The 18,242-nt window shown below is 35.3% G+C and overlaps 1 protein-coding gene across 7 annotated transcripts in view; it reads right to left on the bottom strand.

Annotated features, from left to right (window-relative positions):
* Positions 1 to 15,911: 15,911 nt before the first annotated feature.
* The window catches only part of LOC128855109 (elongation of very long chain fatty acids protein AAEL008004), a 137,327-nt gene continuing 134,996 nt past the window's right edge, over positions 15,912 to 18,242 (bottom strand). For 6 of the 7 annotated variants that reach the window (XM_054089744.1, XM_054089739.1, XM_054089740.1 and 3 more), the window contains one exon: positions 15,912 to 17,481. In XM_054089744.1, coding sequence (XP_053945719.1) covers positions 17,113 to 17,481 — 369 coding nt within the window. In that variant the 3' untranslated portion in view covers positions 15,912 to 17,112. The remainder of the gene's footprint in view (positions 17,482 to 18,242) is intronic. The other variant, XM_054089745.1, reaches the window with a different exon arrangement.

The raw sequence follows: 18,242 nt of genomic DNA on the forward strand, positions 1-18,242 counted from the left end.
AAGTTGGCCGCAGAGCCCATCTTAGCTAAGGAGTCAGAGGTCTCGTTACCCGCGATACCCACGTGTCCTGGGACCCATGTTAGCATGTCTACCGACATAGTTCAGCCTAGATTTACAGGACTTGACTACCCCTGTTGTGGTTGGGGGGGTGTCTAAGGTCATAAGCGCAGCTTGGCTGATGCTGCAGACACATATAGTTCTGCCTCTCCATCGGTTTTCCACAACAAAGTTCATCGCTTCTTGAACTGCATACACCTCCGATTGAAACACAGATGCATGCATTCCAAGAGCAAAGAGCAGTTTTGTCCTGCTGGATTCCACGCAGACCCCAGAGCCGGAGCCATGCTCGGTCCTGGAGCCATCCGTAAAAATGCGAAAACAGTGTTTGCCGGGCACATTTTCTGAGTTGGACCACAACTGAGCCTCTGGCAGCACTACACTGTGTCTCTTTTCAAGTACGACTCTTGATGGCATCGAGTCAAGGGGCATGGAGAGAATCGTTGGATCCACGTCCATGCCTTCGCTGTTTTCCAAAGCCGGACAGGGGCCGTACAAGTTCCCATTGTGTTTCAGCCTGCAGATGCCTTCAAGGCCTCTCCTTGAATGAAAGCATCAAGTGGTGGCAAACCAATCAGAGCATCTAATGCCGGGCCTGAAGTAGTTGGAAAAGCTCCGGAGCAACAGATGGCCACAGTGCGTTGTAGTCTCGATAAGGTCCTCCTGACTCCCATGAGAGAGAGTCTACTCATCAAGACCACTGATGCATAGGTGATAATAGGTCTTATCATAGCTGTGTAGATCCATAGGATCTTACCAAGAGAAATACCCCACGTGTTCCCAAAGATACCTTTGCACTGCCAGAAAGCTGTTAGTGCTTTGGATGTCTTTGTTTCAACGTGTGATTTTCAGAAGAGTTTACTATCGAGGATTACTCCAAGATATTTAATTTCCTTGGATAGCTGGATTGTGACTCCTTTTAGCCTAGGCAGAACGAGTCCATTAAGCTTCCTTCTTCTGGTGAAGAGGACAATACCAGTCTTGACGGGATTTGTCGATAACCCATTCGCACAGCACCAAGTGTCAATCAGATCCAGAGTTTTCTGCACTTTCCTGCAGATGTTCATAAGCGAAGGGCCTGTTACCAAACACGCAACATCGTCCGCATATGCTTGTGCGTAGACTCCCGAATCGTTTAAGGTGGTGAGTAGAGGATCGATTACCATGCACCAGAGCAATGGAGACAGCACACCGCCTTGGGGGCAGCGTCTATTAACCCCCGGATGAAACCAGCAGATCTCCCTATGCTCGCACCGAGACGATTCTTTGGGTCATCATCGAACGAATCCAATTTATTAGCACTCGGACTACGCCGTGCCTACTAGCAGAGCTACACATACTGGCAAAAGTGGCATTATCAAACGCCCCCTCTATGTCTAAAAAGATGCCCATAGCGTAGTCCCTGCTGTCGATGGCCAGCTCTACCCTAGCAACAAGGTTTTGCAGAGCCGACTCGCAGGATTTTCCACTTTGATAGGCATGCTGAAATGGAGACAGAGGATGAGCTTTCAGCGACTTCTGACGTATGCGCAATTCCACCAGTCGTTCGAGACTTTTCAGCATGCAATTTTGCCTGATACTTTAGTACTTAATGCAGCTAGCAACCGAAGACCAGCCAATAGTTCATGAGTATAGGACTATTGCACATTCTTCGATGTTTCATTTCCCCCACAACCGCTTTTGAACGCAGCGGGAGGTGTGTGATAATGTTTCTGACATTTTGATTTCAACCGCCTTATAAAAAAAGGCTAAATTAAATCGACTATGCTTGTTGATTTTTTTTTTATCATTTAAAAAGTAAGAAAATAGTAAAAAAATTTTAGGTGAGTTGTTGAGTTAAGAGGGATGTTGGGTTTTAAATTTTTTTAGTGGTGCAAAACTTAATGCGGTTGATGCTTTAAAATCCCATTGTGAAAAAATGTTTAATGGCGTGACAAATATCAGACCGTTAGCCGGCTTTCAGCGAATTTGGCAGAATCAGTTGAAGAGCTGACGAAAAAGCTAAGAAATTGTTAGTGATACAAAAAAAAAAAGGAAAATCAACGCTTTACACTCATGTTGCTTCATTGCCATCTGAACAACGACTGATTGGATGAGTGTGTGAATACATGCAAAATTACTGTGTATAATTCGGCTGCCGAATCTTCCGTAACGTGGCGGCCGTAGTTTCCCTCTTAATTCTGTTTTTCACCATTGTATTGGCCAAATCTGTTAATCCATCATCCTTTCTGTGATTGGACGAGTGTGTGAATATTTACATGTGTAATGAGCGGGCAGAAATAGGTTGCCGAGGACCCTGTGACCTAGCAGCCGAAGTTGCTCGCACAATTGTGTTTTTCACCATAGCTAATGGTCAATCCTGGTAAATCTATCAGCCTTGCTTGGTAAAATCCGTTACCAGCAAACCGTTCAAAACTCGATTTGCACGAAAAATACTTAACTGTAACATTTGAGTCTTCTCATTGCATTAACATTCTCAGATTTCATTAACATTCTCTGATAACATTTGCGCGTTCTCATTTCAATAACATTTTCTGCATTCTCTTCTCTGCTGCAATAAAAAGTGGACAAGCAAGTTGTTGCCTATTTCAAGGCGCTTGTTGGGGAAACATTTCTGTTGGCAGCCATAACTGACCTGTGGAGTGAAATGCCGTTAGCTGTGCCCTAAAACGCAACATAAGGTTTGTTCATGTAAAAATTATCCAGTAACTTAATTTCCAAAAATTCGCTCTCGAAGAGAAAAATACCAAATAAATTACATGAACGCAAAACCAGTAATAATTTGCAAGTTTTACAAGCAGCTGGTTAAATTGTTGGAGGGAAAAATCACAAAATTAAAAAAAACTTTTAGTTGAGCTACAGTAGTAAATAAAAAAAAATTAACAAAATAAAATGCAAAATAACGCGCTTATCATCACATTATCTTATTTTGCCCATAATAATTTATTCCATTTCATCATCACTGTCAGATGAAGAATATTCCATTAGCAATTGTATTGTCGTGGCAATCACAACTTTCTTCATATCTTCCTTGCTTCCGTCTATGCGCGTATGTACTTAGATATATATTCCCAAAATAGTTAATAACCCAGAAATACAAGCATAAAACTCAAAAGATAGCTTCAATGCTTTCTATTTGTACTTCGGTGAGTGGAGGCTGTAGTTCCGAAGTACATACAACTGATTTTCTTTTTATAAGAGCTAAAAAGTTGGAAAAAAGTTACACGAATTATTTTGTTTAACATGATTTTCAATATTTTACGAACTTTTCTTAAATCTCATGGAGCAAACAGAATAAGCTTTTTCGACGCATGTACGAAACGTTTAAGGTAATAGTCTGGTAACTTATTTTGAAAATTTCGAATTTCGGTTTTTTACATATTTTGAAAGTGCGATATATTGGTAATATACTGTACAAATTTTAGACCGAAATTCGAAATATTGACGAAATTATAGCACATACATTAGAGCGGTTCGTACTTGTGCGCGCTAAGCCGCTAAAACTTTAAACGCGTTTTTCTCAAAACAACGTGTTTCCGGATGGCCATCGTGAAAACAAATTTTCTATCCAACGGATTGAGCTGAAATTTAGATATGCTTTTCTACACATCAATAGTTCTGGCGGGTAGTAGATTTAATTTATTTCGTCCCTAACTTTCCATTTTTTAGTCCGATTCCCACTTTAAAAAAAGGCAATTTTTTTACGAAGTCCGCCATTTTGTTATTTTTTATCAAAATCATTTGATCTTACTACCCGCCAGAACGACAGGCACACTAATTAATAAGCAATTTGTTTTTTCTGTTTCAGATGACCACAAGTGACGAAATCACGCCACTGCACCTCTTTTTTTTGCCGCTTGTTGCAGTGTACAAAAATAGTATCAAAACATTAAAAAAAAAAAAATTTTTGTGTACACCTTCTGATACCTTTAATAACATATCAGAAAATCAAACCGATTGAATTTTATTTTCCCTTCCAAAAAACGTCCCAAACATGGCCTCAAAAAACGTGAAAGTTACCAGACTACTACCTTAAATCAGTCCCAGGAAAAGTCTCTGAGATTCGGTAGGTTTTGCTCTCGCCGTTTAATAATTTATTTCTAACAATATATTTAATGAATTAAATTGTGTAAGCACGAAATAAATTTTTAGGTGAACTCTAAAAAGAATTTTTTAATATTGTTTTCCTGTAATTCTCTTTTACACGAATATTTTAGAACGTATCTTATGTTTGAAACATAGTACCTCTATATCATTGGCCGTTTCTTATTTAATATATGACTTCAAATAAACTTTAGAAATTGTATCTAAAATATACAGGGTCCGGCATTCGAGGTGTAACCAACTTCAGACCACTCGCGCAGCTGGTGCCCGTGCCCATGTTGGCTAAATGACAGTCCACAGTATTGCTTACAAGCGCGCGGAAGCATTTTGCCGAGAGTAAATGCGAAAAAAGAAAATCAGTGATGGACTTCAAACTTAATAGTGTGATTGCATTATATTTGGCTGGAAAATCACAACCAGCGATTGTTCGTGAGCTCGAGCACCTTAAAGGAAATAAAGTTTTTGTTTATCGCACCATTACTCGTTACAGTGATCCTAGTAGCATCGCGAAACGTCATGGAGGTGGAAATCAAAAGACTGCAACGTCACGTGAAATGGTTCAAGAAAGTGAAGAAGCGACTTGAGCGAAATCCCCGACGAAGTACCAATCAAATGGCGAAAGAACTAAAAATATCTAACCGTAGCCTCCGCCGCATACTGAAAAATGATCTTAAAGTTAAGCTTTACAAGATCCAAAGAGCGCATGATCCCACACCAAAACAGCACCAAGTCAGACTTGAGAGAGCGAAGCAGTTGCTACGCTTGGCCGAAAGCAGTCAATTTTCCAACATTGTGTTTTCTGACTAGAAAAATTTTCTAATTAGACAATTCGTGAACTCCCAAAACGAACGATTTAACCGACAGTTCATGCAAGAATTTGAGTGATCGATTGGCCACCATGGGATTGGAGGCAGTACCCGCCACAGGTAATGGTTTGGGCAGCTGTAACCGCAGATGGGCGCTCTCCAATCATTTTCATCGAGCCTGGCGTCACGGTAAATGCAAAATATTATGGGGAAAGTATCATATTTTGAAGATTGCTTTAAAGCTGTGGGCAGACAAACATTTCGGACATTTTAACAGGACTCGGCACCGTCTCACAAAGCTTGAGTAAATCAAGAATGGCTAAAAAACAATGTTCCGAACTTCATAACGTCCACACAATGGCTCTCAAATTCACCAGACACGAGTCCAATAGATAAATCTTTTTATACCATTTTGGAAAGCAAGGTCCGAACTAAAAGATTTACTAGTTTCGAGGCGCTGAATAAAGCTATTGTCCGCGAGTGGGCCAAAATACCTGCATATCACATTCGAGCAGCTTGCGATTTATTTCTGGATCGTCTCAAGGCCGTAGACAAGGTGGTCATATCGAGTAAAAGTAAATTGATTCTTAATTTTGTATTATTTTCACATAGTTTTTACTTTGAATTGAATGAAAGTAATTTTCCAAACTAAATTTATGGCCTTTTTAATTCGAGTGCCAGACCCTGTATTTAGTTACATTCTCCATTTTATTAAAAAAAATTGTTTTTTTAATTTTTAACTTTGACTCAATTTGCAAATTTTAATTGGTGTGTATTTCTACTTTGCGGCGTCAGTCTTGACAAACGCCTACGTGGAATTCCCATGTTGAGAGAGTTACTTCAAAAGTCACAAGGGCATTCTTTGCCTGCACAAGGCTTTTTGGTAAGACATGGGGACTAAACCCTAGAATGACCTTCTGGACATTCACCACAGTTGTGAAACCCGTAGTCACTTATGCATCTTTAGCATGGTGGCCCAAGGTCAAGCAAAGAAAGGCAGCAAACGAATTAAACAAACTGCATCGCCTGATATGTGTTGGTATTACAGAGGCTATGAAAACATGTCCCACGGATGCATTGGGTGTGCTCCTGAACATACCACCGCTTCCAATCTTGATTGAAAGGGAAGCTCGCTCGAGTGCCTTAAGATTAAGAGGTATATCTAAACTTAAAAGTGGGGATATGAAAGGACATTTAAGGATCTTAGAAGACTTCCTACATAGTCCCATTCTTCATAGGGATGATATACTATCACCCAAACTAATACTCTTCAGGAACTTCCAAGTTATAATTAATGAACGCACTGACTGGAGAACTAATTCTATCACTTTCAAACCTGGCTCTCAGCCATGGTTTACTGATGGGTTCAAATTGGAAAATGGTAGAACAGGGGCAGGAATCAATGGGCGTAAATTCAAAAAATCGATTCCGATGGGACTCTACCCAACAATATTCCAGGCAGAAATACATGCCATAGAAATATGTGTGAGAGAATGCCTTAGCAGTAAAATGAGAGGTACTCACATTGACATACTTTCGAATATCCAAGCGGCTCTAAAAGCCCTTCTATCAACACCTATCACCTCTAAATTGGTAAATGATTGCCTAAACCTTCTCAACATAGTAACACTAGGCTGGCTTCCGGGACATAAAGGACATGAGGGAAATGAAATGGCTGATGACCTTGCAAAACAAGGAGCAAATATGCAACTTACTGATCCTGAGCCTCTCTGTGGACTCACAAAAAGCCACATTAATGAATTCCTTAGGAAATGGGAAGAAAGGAAATTTGCTGCACACTGGCTAAACTGTGCCGGTCAGCGTCAAGCCAAACTATTTCTAAGTCCCAACAAAGGAATATCTGACAAGCTACTCTCACTAAGCAGAGTAGATCTGCGTCTTTTAACACGATATTTTACAGGTCACTGCAGCCTGAGGTATCATCTAAATAATATTGGTCTATCTGAGACCAATGTCTGGCGCTTTTGCGAAATGGACATAGAAAGCTCAGAACATGTGCTCTGTGAATGTCCGGCGTTGGGCAGACAGAGAATTCATCACCTTGGTGGTATCGTAGTATCTGTATGCAATCTTTGCAACAACAAACTTAAAATTGTGCTAAAATTTAAAAAAAGCCAAAAACTCTAGGGTTAAAAAAATAGGCCTTTCACAGTAGATTAGCTCTGGTCACAGTGCGTAATGGCCTTCTAATAATAATAATAACACTGCACAACAGCATTTCTGATGATTGGGTTATGATACATGTTTTTAGTCCAATTTTTAATGACAATTTCAAATCTGTAACTGAAATTCCTGTATCAGCTCTATATGACTCTGTATGACACATTTGACTTTTTGTAATAAAACACTATAGATTTAAAGATTATTTTATTTTATTGCCTTCTTAAGTTTAAACAAATTTTCTTTTATATGATTTTCTTGCTGCAGTTGAAGACATAGAACTGTTGTTAATGCTCCAACAATAGTCGGCCATCATGTGTGTTTTCCAGTAACCTTGATAGCGTTCCTCCATCGTACGAAAGTCCTGGTGGAATCGATCGTCCTGTTCTTCGCTGAGATACTCAAGATTGGCTGGAAAATAGTCCAGATGGTTGTGAAGAAAGTGTAACTTAATGCTCATATTACATCCAACCCTTTGGAAGTGACTTATTAGTTGTTCGACGTGCTGAGATTAGTCAGAACTTTTCTTATTTCCTAAGAAATTTTAAACAAGCCAAACAAACTCATTCCATGCCATTTTCTCAATCACTGTCATAGTGTCTACGAAATTTGAGTCTTTTATTAACGACCTTATCTGTGGCCCGTCAAAAATACCCGCTTTTATCTTTTCTGCACTCAATTTTGGAAACTTTTTAGACAGAAAAAGAAAACAATTTCCATTTTTGTCAAGAGCTTTAACAAATTGTTTTATAAGCCCCAGTTTTATATGTAACGGAGGTAAAATTATACGATCCCTTGATACTAAAGGTGGGTTTATAACGTTCTGTTGTCCTGGTACTAACGCTTTCCGAGCAGGCCAATCTTTTTTAATCCAATGTTGATTTTTAGCACGTGGACCCGGGTAACCTTTGGTTGTGTATGTACAATATGGGTATCAAATGAAAGCTATTGATAAGTGCTTTAATACGGTGCATCATACCTATTGATGACTAGGGTTTCGAAATATATGCCAAAACGTGGACCCGCCGTGTCTTTGCACCGAATTAAACCAAACTTATGCACATTGTTAAGTAAGTACTGAAAATGGGTTTCGTAAAGTTTGGTTGTAATTCGGAGCAGTGGCAACGGGTACAGCGTTCTTTTGAGCCAGCCATAATGTCGTTTACTTTTTTAACGCTTGGGGCGGAACTGAACTGTCAAATTGACAGTGTGAGTTACAATGTGTCAATATTTCTTTCTGATTTGGATGCCATAAGGAAAAAACGTAAGTGCAACATGTAAATATTGTTTGTGAATTTTTTTGGAGTGGATTTTGGAACAGTGAATAATTTCTTACGAAATTTGAGAATTTAATGTGAAATCCGAATGAAATTATGTGTTCGTGGAAAAAACAATTTTTTTCGTTTTTTTTTTTTTGAAAAATATGAATGGATAATGGTTAAAAAACTCCAATGCTTAATAAAACATATAAATTGAAACGAAAAATTCATGGATGATCAGGAAAAAAGACGATTGTTTATTCATATGCGTTGATTTGAAATTTAAAAACAATCTTCTTTTTTCCTGATTTTCAATTTATATTTTATATTTACTCAAAAACAAATAGAAAAAGAAAAAATATTGTTTATGCCAAAGCGCTTGAATAAAGAATAAAAAAATAAATAATATGAAAATCATATATTTTCTGTTCTAAACCATATCTATTCTATTTTAGTGTGCCCAGCGAAGGGGGCCGGGTTTGCTAGTATTATATAAAAAAAAGACAAGTTAAAGATTTTTTTCAAATATTTATATTTTATTTCATTTTTTAATGATTTCACTTATTTTGACCCTCCATTAGTTTATACATATTTTGTTACATGCAACAACAAGAAATAATGCCAATGACAAGAATACAAAAATTCGCCTCAAATATGTTTATGTGGCGTTGGATGTGTGCATATATGTATGTATGTACATATAAACATATATTTGTTTGTCTGCTCATTGCTTTCCCACTATCTCCCACATACATGCATCCATTTATTGTGACCTTTTACATGCTGGCATACACATATGTATGCACATACACACATACATGTATATGTATGTATGCACGCGTGTGCCGGCGTATCGAAAAATGATTTTTTGTATATTATATAAAAAAAAGAAAACTTAAGCCTAAAATAAAACTAGTAAATTTAAGTTTCTAGTTACTTGCAATGAATGCATTAATTCAAAGAATTATAAGTGTCTAGAAAAATGTTGCTTATGCATTTCATTTTTGTGTAACGAACTGGTTTCTATAAATATATTTTACAAAAGCTATATTTTCTTCAACTGCGCTCTAGTGATATTTTTATTTTATTTTTTTCAAACACCACTGTCATATTTTACAGCTGCGCTGAAAGGGGTGGGAATTTTATTTATTATTATTATTTTTTTTAATATTTTTATTACATTTTGTACTTAAAGCTTTAGGAAAATACAAACACCCAGGGAATTTGAAATACTTTTATAGCATTTTTGCATTACAAAAGTACTGTTAAAAAGCTGCACTTATTAAATATACAAAAAGTAATAGGAGATGCGGAACTAAGTTCTTTCAATCAGATAACTAATTTAACTTACATAGATATTCTAAAATATTATACAACAACTAATTTAAAGTATGTGAAAGTAATACACGAATTTTGATTTGTGTTTTCACTTCCGACGGAATTTGAAAATCTCTGGTGTATTTTTTCACTTCGCCTCTATTAAGATCTACCAACGCTATGCAATTAAAGGAAATGGTGTACTCAAATGATGATGGCATTTTTTCAAACAGCTCCAAAATTTGTATTAATTAGCTCTTTGCATTTTTGAGCAAAGCATAAGTAGAGTTAATCGAACACTCCTTCACTTTAAATTACAGACTTCACTTAAAATTAAGTTGCTTAGCGCACTTTAGGATAAATAAATTCAGGTAAAATTTCAAAACCTATAATTTTCAAGCGAATTTTTTTAGAAATTTTTTTTATATTTTGTTCTTCTTTTTCTTTACAAAATTCAAACTTTCTATATTAGTAAAAAAACTAGTTTCATCACTTAAGCAACATGACTGCAAAAATTTAAAGATTTGAAGTAGCATCCAGTTTAAAGTTTGAAAGTCTTCACATGACACCTGAAAGCGTTTACTTCATTCTCGAAGCGAATCGAAGGTGATAGCACTTGAGCAAAAACAACTTTTACATGCATTTTGCTTTTGTAAAAATGATTTCTAATGTTAAAATTTCCATCAGAATGTAAACAAAAAAACAAAAAAAAAAACAAAGTATCAGGCCACCGTGACAATGAATACACAAAATCGCAAAACCAGTTGCTCTGAGTGCCATTACCTTGAATAAATTCGCTTGAAAGCTTCACCATGAAGCTTGTAAGCTTTTGCGCGAACTTTGCAGACTTTCACTTGGAACTCAAAAGCTTACACGCGACACCTTTGTACAGATTTTTATTAATTTTTTACAATTGTAAATAATAAATAAAAAAAAAATTTTAAATAAATTTCAATAAACTTCGAACTTCGAACAGTTTTAGAATTTTGTGCATAAAATACTTCTAAACACAAAATATTCAAAGTATTCGAAAAATTTGGGCGCAGCTTTTATGTAAACATCTCTTATATTTTTTGTTCGTTTATACTGTGAAAATTTTCAACTGTCTATAAGAATTCAGTTCTGTTAAATTAGTTAGCATATTTTTCTATGCAAAAATACTTGATTTTCGTATTAGCAATGCTACCACAAATAGAGGACCCTTCAAAAGTGACGCATAGATGTCGATAGTGAATAATTCCTAGACGGCATCTGTTTTTATGCCATCTTTGAGAATTGTCAAGTAGACAGACGCACAATTCTATAATTTTTTACATGATAGAATCAGCGTTAAAATGATTGAAACTTGTTATGAATTATATGAATTATAGCCAAAATATTGTAGCCATTCTTTAAAAATAACACATCGCAAAATTTTTTGATGGTTTTTCATTGATTTTTTGTTGTTGTTTTTTTTTGGAAATATTCATCCGAGTGAGTAGACAATTCAAAGGCTGTTAAAAAACCTTCAAGAAAAGGGTTCTATTGAGGATGGAAAAAAGGCAGACCAAAAACTGGGCGTTTCGTTGCTTCGGAATATTGCTGCTGTAGCTCAAAGAGTTGTTGAGCAACCTTCTACATCGATATCTCGACGTTGTTCACAATTAGGCATTCATGAACCGACTGCTTGGCAGAGTTTACTTGTAGACGACCTATCCTCATGATGAAAATTTAAATGATGTAATAATTATAGAGTGGCGTATTTTCCGTATTTCGAAAACAAAAAAATTCAAACTAGAAAGAATCTAAATTTTTACTTGTTCTATTAAAAAAACACATCTGGGCGCGTCTTTTAAAAGACCCTTCACTTACGAGCACCTCTGCACTCTTTAGCTTGTGTTATTAAATGCCTCACCTGCAATGAACTTAGTACTGTAAGGTGGCGCAAAACTAATCAACTCTTTTTCCAAGTACCAAAAACGAAAAATTATTTTGAATAATGGAAATCTTTATTTAGACCTCTTTGCACTCCATTGCTTGATGGGGCCCATTCTTGGCTTGATGACTACGTCAATAAGCAAAATTGCCGTATTTGTGCTGCAGAGCAACCAGAAGCTATTCAAGAACAGCTATTACCAACATTGAAAACAACCGTTTGGGGCGGCCTATGGGCTGAAGGAATCACAGAATATGGGCCATATTTCTTCAAAGACAAGGCTGGTGCCAATGTAACAGTGAATGGCGAACGCTATCGCGCTATGATAAACGACTTGTTGATGCCGAAAATTAAAGCCCGGGATTTCCACAACATTTGGTTCCAACAAAACGGCACTAAATGCCATACAGCCCATGAAACAGTGGATTTACTGTGTCGTCGTTTCGGTGAGCAATTCATCTCTCGCCTCGGATCAGTAGTTTGGCCACCAAGATCATGAGATAGATATCAAACCTGTTTGTAGAGGTATGTAAAGTCCAAATGCTTTCTGGATAAACCAGCTTCGATTGAAGCATTGGAAGCCCACATTACTAAAGTTATTTAGGAGATACCGACCGAAGTCCTCTAGTGAGTTATTCGAAATTAGTTTTTACGGATGGCCGAATAACGGCGCAGATGCGGCCTACATACATTTGAAAGGGATTATCTTTAAAAAATAAATGTTGTGAATGGCTCTACACAAAAATAATAAAAATTGCCCAATCAATGCGAATTTTCGTTGTTTTATTTCAATTTAGAATCCGATACCTCTAAACTGATCACCCTATATACATGTACATATAATTAGTGTTTACACCCTTTTTGGGAGTTTGGCCCTTTTTGGGAGTCCTCCTATTTGTGGTGTGCGTCTTTATGTTGATTCACAATCAATTAATCCGATAGGGTGATTAATTTTGCGCCACCTTTTATATATCAAACAACTCCCGCTTCGGAAATGTGTTTGGTATTCGTTTTAGAATACCTTTGCTTCCGATAGGATGATTAATTATGCGCCACCTTTTATAGGTATATTAAACAACTCCCGCTTTGGAAATGTTTTTGGTATTCATTTTGGAATATCTTTGCTTCCGATAGGATGATTAATTTTGCGCCACATTGCTTTAGCATAGAGTAAATATGTAGACAACACACCAAACATTGTTCGGCTTATTTTGCTTTTTGAATTGTTTTCCTCTCTGTAAGCTTTGGGCGTAATAGCTACAAAACCATCATCGTTCTTGCAAGCTTTGAAAAGCTAGACTGTTTTAATTTGCATTTCATTATTGTATTTTTTGTTTTTTTTCACTAAAATTTGTTTCTACATGCATTTGGAAAAAATCACTTGACTCGGTTCTTCTTCTTGTTGTAACATTTCACCATACACAATTGAAGAGTCTTTGAATTAAACGCCTATTTGTAGCTAAATTTATACCATATATTTATATATGTGGAAAGTTCAATTTTTAAGCTATTTTTCCCCCATTTTATTTCACTTATAAATTATTCCCTTTCACTTTTGACATACTCTCATTCATAAACTACAAAGTTTTTGTATTTGTTTTTATTTTTTTTTTAATTTTTGATATTTTTTTATTTTATTTTTTTTTTATCTCATATTTTATTGACTATATGGTTTTTTGTGTTTTTCTGTGTGGCGGCACCAACCATTTAGGATTGCTCTTATATTTAAAGAAATTATTGCTAAACATAATAGAAACATATCTATATATATACATATATATATATATATATACATACGTAGTATGATTTCTGTATATACATATATATATCTATTTATATTGTATTATTTTTGTTGTTTTTTTATACAGAAATATTTCTATATTCTCACAATTGTTTAATAATATGCTACCACATCGTACAGTTTTACAATAGCCCCAATACCCGAATATCCGTATATATGTAAGTAGAATGAATGCATCTAGTCGTGTAGTTATGTAAGCGTAAAGCCCGAGTTGCACGCACACAGCAATTTATGTATGCATGTATGCCTAGTTTGCTCGGCGTGGAACCCGTTGTGTTTAGTGTGGTAAGCGCGTAATAAATTTTGTTTTCCCTTTTAATAATAAAATGTAATGTAATTTTTATTTACCACATTCTCGTTTAAATATAGATTTTTATTTGTATTTTTATTCTATTTTTTATTTTTTATATTTTTATTTTTATTTTTATTTTCTTATCAAACACTCTTCTCGCTCTTACTATGCCTTAATCAATTAATCAATTAATTATTTTAATTTAATTAATTTCATTTGCAACTAGCATTTAATGTGTAACTACAATTAAGTTTTCTTTTCGTACCATTTTTGTTTTTGTTTTTGTATTTTTATATATTATATATAACATTTTACTTATATATAAATAGGGTTTTGTTTGCCTTTTAACTTTGTTGCAATTTAAATGACTTTTTCTATTATTTTCGTTTAAAATTCAATAAGTTTTTGTTTTCGTTTTACTTGAATTTTTTTAATCTTTTGTACAACAAAAAAATGAAAAAAAAATATGAAAAAACTAAGAATAGAAACAGGTTACTTAGCAGTTAAATATGACGTAAAACTAGAAAATATAATATAACGAAAGTACATACATGCATTTATTGCATAAATTGCATACCTAAACCGATATTATTTGTTGTTTTTATCAACATTTATTGTTTGCTTTTACTATAGTTTATCGTAAATGGTTTGAGTACATTTTTGAGTTGTTTATTACTTTTCTCTTCCTATACGCATAAGTGAATGCCATACACACATCCATAGGTATGTATCACATATGCATAGTATGTTTGTGTGCATGTGTATGAGTGTAAAAAATGTTTGTGTGTGTGTGTGTGTGTGCATACGAGTAACAGCACGCATTAAATGGTTTGTTTGGCATTGTGTGATTTTCCTGATTACTCCCTTTGAGACTAGTACTAACTTCGTTGTCGTGAAATGTTGCTAGCAACATTGATTGTCAAATGAGAAGAAACGTTAAATGATAGAAAAAGTTTCGCCAGCAACATGAATTCGATCGCAGTGAAATGTTACTAGCAACATTGATTGTCAAATGAGAAGAAACGTTAACTGTATGAGCAACACTCATGAGAAGCAATCGGCAAATTTTGGTAAGCAAAGAGTTTTTAAACAAATTAGTACATACATATATTGATACAAAAAATTTAAAGAAGAGTAACTGACACTCTTTGCAAAGATGTTTCACTTTAATATGCCGAGTCTTCGAAGCATTCAAACACTCGCAAACGAACTGTTAGTTTCAATTTTAAATGACATGACATGAAATCTGAAATATGTATGGAAAAATGTTGCTGAAATCATGTTGCTGGCCTGTTGCGCAATGTTTCCACGCCGTAAATTGAGCACTACTTTGCCATGCGCTACATCCGAAATTTAACGCAAATTTCAAGGCAATGCATTTGGTATTTTCCATTTCACGCGAAACGCGAACTTAGTTATGCTTAGTATGGACCAAAAGATTTGAAAAGTCTGCAAGAGATAAAAGAGAGTTTTAGCAGAGAGCGTCGCTGTCGCTGTCGTTTGGTTCAGTGCAAAGTAGCAGCAGCTACAATTGACAAACACAAATGAGAGGAAAATATAAACAAATACATTCGCTGACGGTGGTGAAAGTTAGAGACACCTCAAATTTGACAATCAGTTTGGTAAATTGTCGGGCTTTTGCGAAGCTTGCCACCTTTATTGGTTATAAACTAATCAGCTGAGATGGAAATTAAGGATCAACAGAATAAAATAGTACAATAGCGGTTCATTACTTGGTAGTTCGGCAAATGTGTTTTGCTATTAACGGCCGTTTTGACTTATTTCCGTTAGTTTGGTAAGACGCTTTCGCACCAGCTGATTCATAATAATTTTTGTATACACAAATTCATAAAATTGATACACAATTAAAAAAAAAATGAATAAATAAAAAAGTATTAGAACTACTGAAATATAGCGAATAAGCAAAAATTATAAATCAATTAATAAAAAAAAAATGTTTTATTGATTGAAGTTAAATAAAATTTTGTATATCTCAATTAATTGCAAGCAGTCCCATAAAATTTTGAGCACAAAATTATTTACTTCTACTTCTTCCTGCCTTTGAATTCTAAATTCGACGAACTGCCGCTTTTAACAAATTTTAAATAACAAATTCAATTTAAACAAGGGTGAAAAATGTTGCTAGCATCATGTTGGTAACATGTTGCGCGCTTTTCGCTCAAAAAATTTGTGAAATTTCTCGCCTATTTCACGGCCAAGAATTTTACATGCATTTCGGCAGCTTATTGCACGTGAAATGCGAATAGGGCCATATGATTTATCTCAAACGGCATCAAATATTTAGAATTTTGAATTTGAATTGAAATTCGAAAATACTTCATAAGTTTTGCTCATCGAATAAATTAAGTAAATGAAGACTACATTTAGATGAAAGTATATGTCAATTTTCCTCGCAGCATATCAAAACATTTCAGTTGTCTCAAAGGCAAATTTGACTAATCTGCAAAATTTAATTTTCCACAGCTTTTCTAATTTCCGTCGCTTAGTGGAACTATTCGCTTTACTTTGAAGCTGGTTTTATTTTGCAGCTCAGCAACAGGTTCATCATGCTTTTGGCATTTTAAATTTGTTATTTATTTATTTTAAAATTTATGTTTCCACTTTTTCCTAATTTATAGAGCATAAAATGAGCTTTCATCAAAACAAGTGCTGTCATTAATAAGTGTTACGCCTGTTAACGATCGGCTGAAAGCTCTTTATCTCTTTAAAAAATATTATGCGTTTGCATATTTATTCAAAATTTTTTCTTTGCAGAAAAAGTCGTTAAACTTGATATATTTTGATTAGTTACCAAAGTGCACAGCTCTGATTATCCTTGTTTTAATGGTTTTGCCGAATTGCCAGCGTTTGCAAAAGTTTTTTAAATTAATTTCTTAACGGTACATACAAAAAAAGTGATCTTTTTGTATGTGCCTGCTGGCATGTGTACATATGCACAGGTGTATACGTGTGTGTGTGTATGTTGAATGTGTTTATGCATGGCATATGTGTGTATGTGTATAAATTTATAAATTGATTTGTATGTATTGTATGTATGTATATCTGATAATAAAAAAACTAATGCTTATTAATTTTTTCTTCTCTGTTTCACCTTATTGTTTGTTGTTTCTATTTTTCTTTGCCTTTTACACTTTAATTTCCTCTTGTAATAACTAATAATTAATTAATTTCAAATTTTATATATATATTTTTTTTGTTTTCCTTTTCTTCCCAACCTTGTTTGGTTTTTATGTTTGTTTTTTTGCTTTGTTTTGTTTTTGCATTTGTGGTTTCTTAGCTTTTTGTATTGTTTGCTTAGCCGTTGCTGACGTCGACGTCGCCGTCGTCGTAGCATTGATGGCTGCGCCTATTACCCTATATTATTTTTGTGTTTGTTGCAATTTCCGTTGCGTCAGCTGCGCCGAAAGTTCACCACCCATTTTGCTATGCCCATTGGCTAACAGCGGCGCTTCTCCACTCTTGTGCACGCTGCCATTCGCCGTTGCTGTCTTGACGCTGCCATTCATGCTGGCGCCGCTGCCATTGGCCAGCGATGCCGACGCTGTTTTGTAGCCATTCTTTGTGAGTCCATTGGCAATATTACCATTACAGACAATACCATTACTGATGTAACCGTTTGATTGTAACGCTTTCTGCTCCTCACCATCGACTTTGTTCGATTGCTTCACATCAATATCGTCGTCCTTCTCTTTGCGCTGCAAAATAAACATCAATAAGTTTTTGTGTTTCTATTTTGGGTCAAAAGCAAGAAAAACATGAAAATGCATCATCAACACAATTAGTATCCCAAATACACCATGCAAAACGAATAAGATTGTGATATTTTGGTGCAATGGGAAGCAGCGATAGGTGCATCAGGTTATGACACACACGCACACACAGTCACACATATTAAATTAGCAATTTTACGATACAATTGAATGGATACAGGGTTTTGGTTTTAGTTTGTTTTTTCGTTGATTGATGAATTGATCGAATGCATGAATGAGCCATGTTGGTGAATGCATTATTAATTCATTGATTGATTGATTGATTGATTGTACGATTGATAGAGAGTAGTAGTAGTAGTAGCGGTGACAGTTGATTGGTTGTAGTTGTTACAGTTGATCACAGTTGTATGCGGCAAGCGAGCAGACGACACAGGATGAAACGAAAATAAAAAAAATACATTCAAATTATTTAGGATGAAGTTCTTAGCTTAAGTCTTCTGTTTTTCTCATACATAGTTGGTTGGCTGATGGTAAAGCACTTCGCAAGCTCACACAACAACAATTGCATATGCACTGTGGTAGATATTTGCAATGTTTGTTAAGATGCAGGTGGCTCATAGAGTAGTATATGTATGTAATATATGAATGTATGTATATATGTATGTTTGTATGGAAATTTGAGCAATGAATATTCAATAAGTATCTTGATAAAAAAATAAGGTAGTTTCACTTCAAATTCAAGCTCTATAATTTGTTCATATTGTTACCTAATATTTGCT

This window comes from Anastrepha ludens, chromosome 2 (genome assembly GCF_028408465.1).
Source record: "Anastrepha ludens isolate Willacy chromosome 2, idAnaLude1.1, whole genome shotgun sequence".
Taxonomy (NCBI): Eukaryota; Metazoa; Arthropoda; class Insecta; order Diptera; family Tephritidae; genus Anastrepha; species Anastrepha ludens.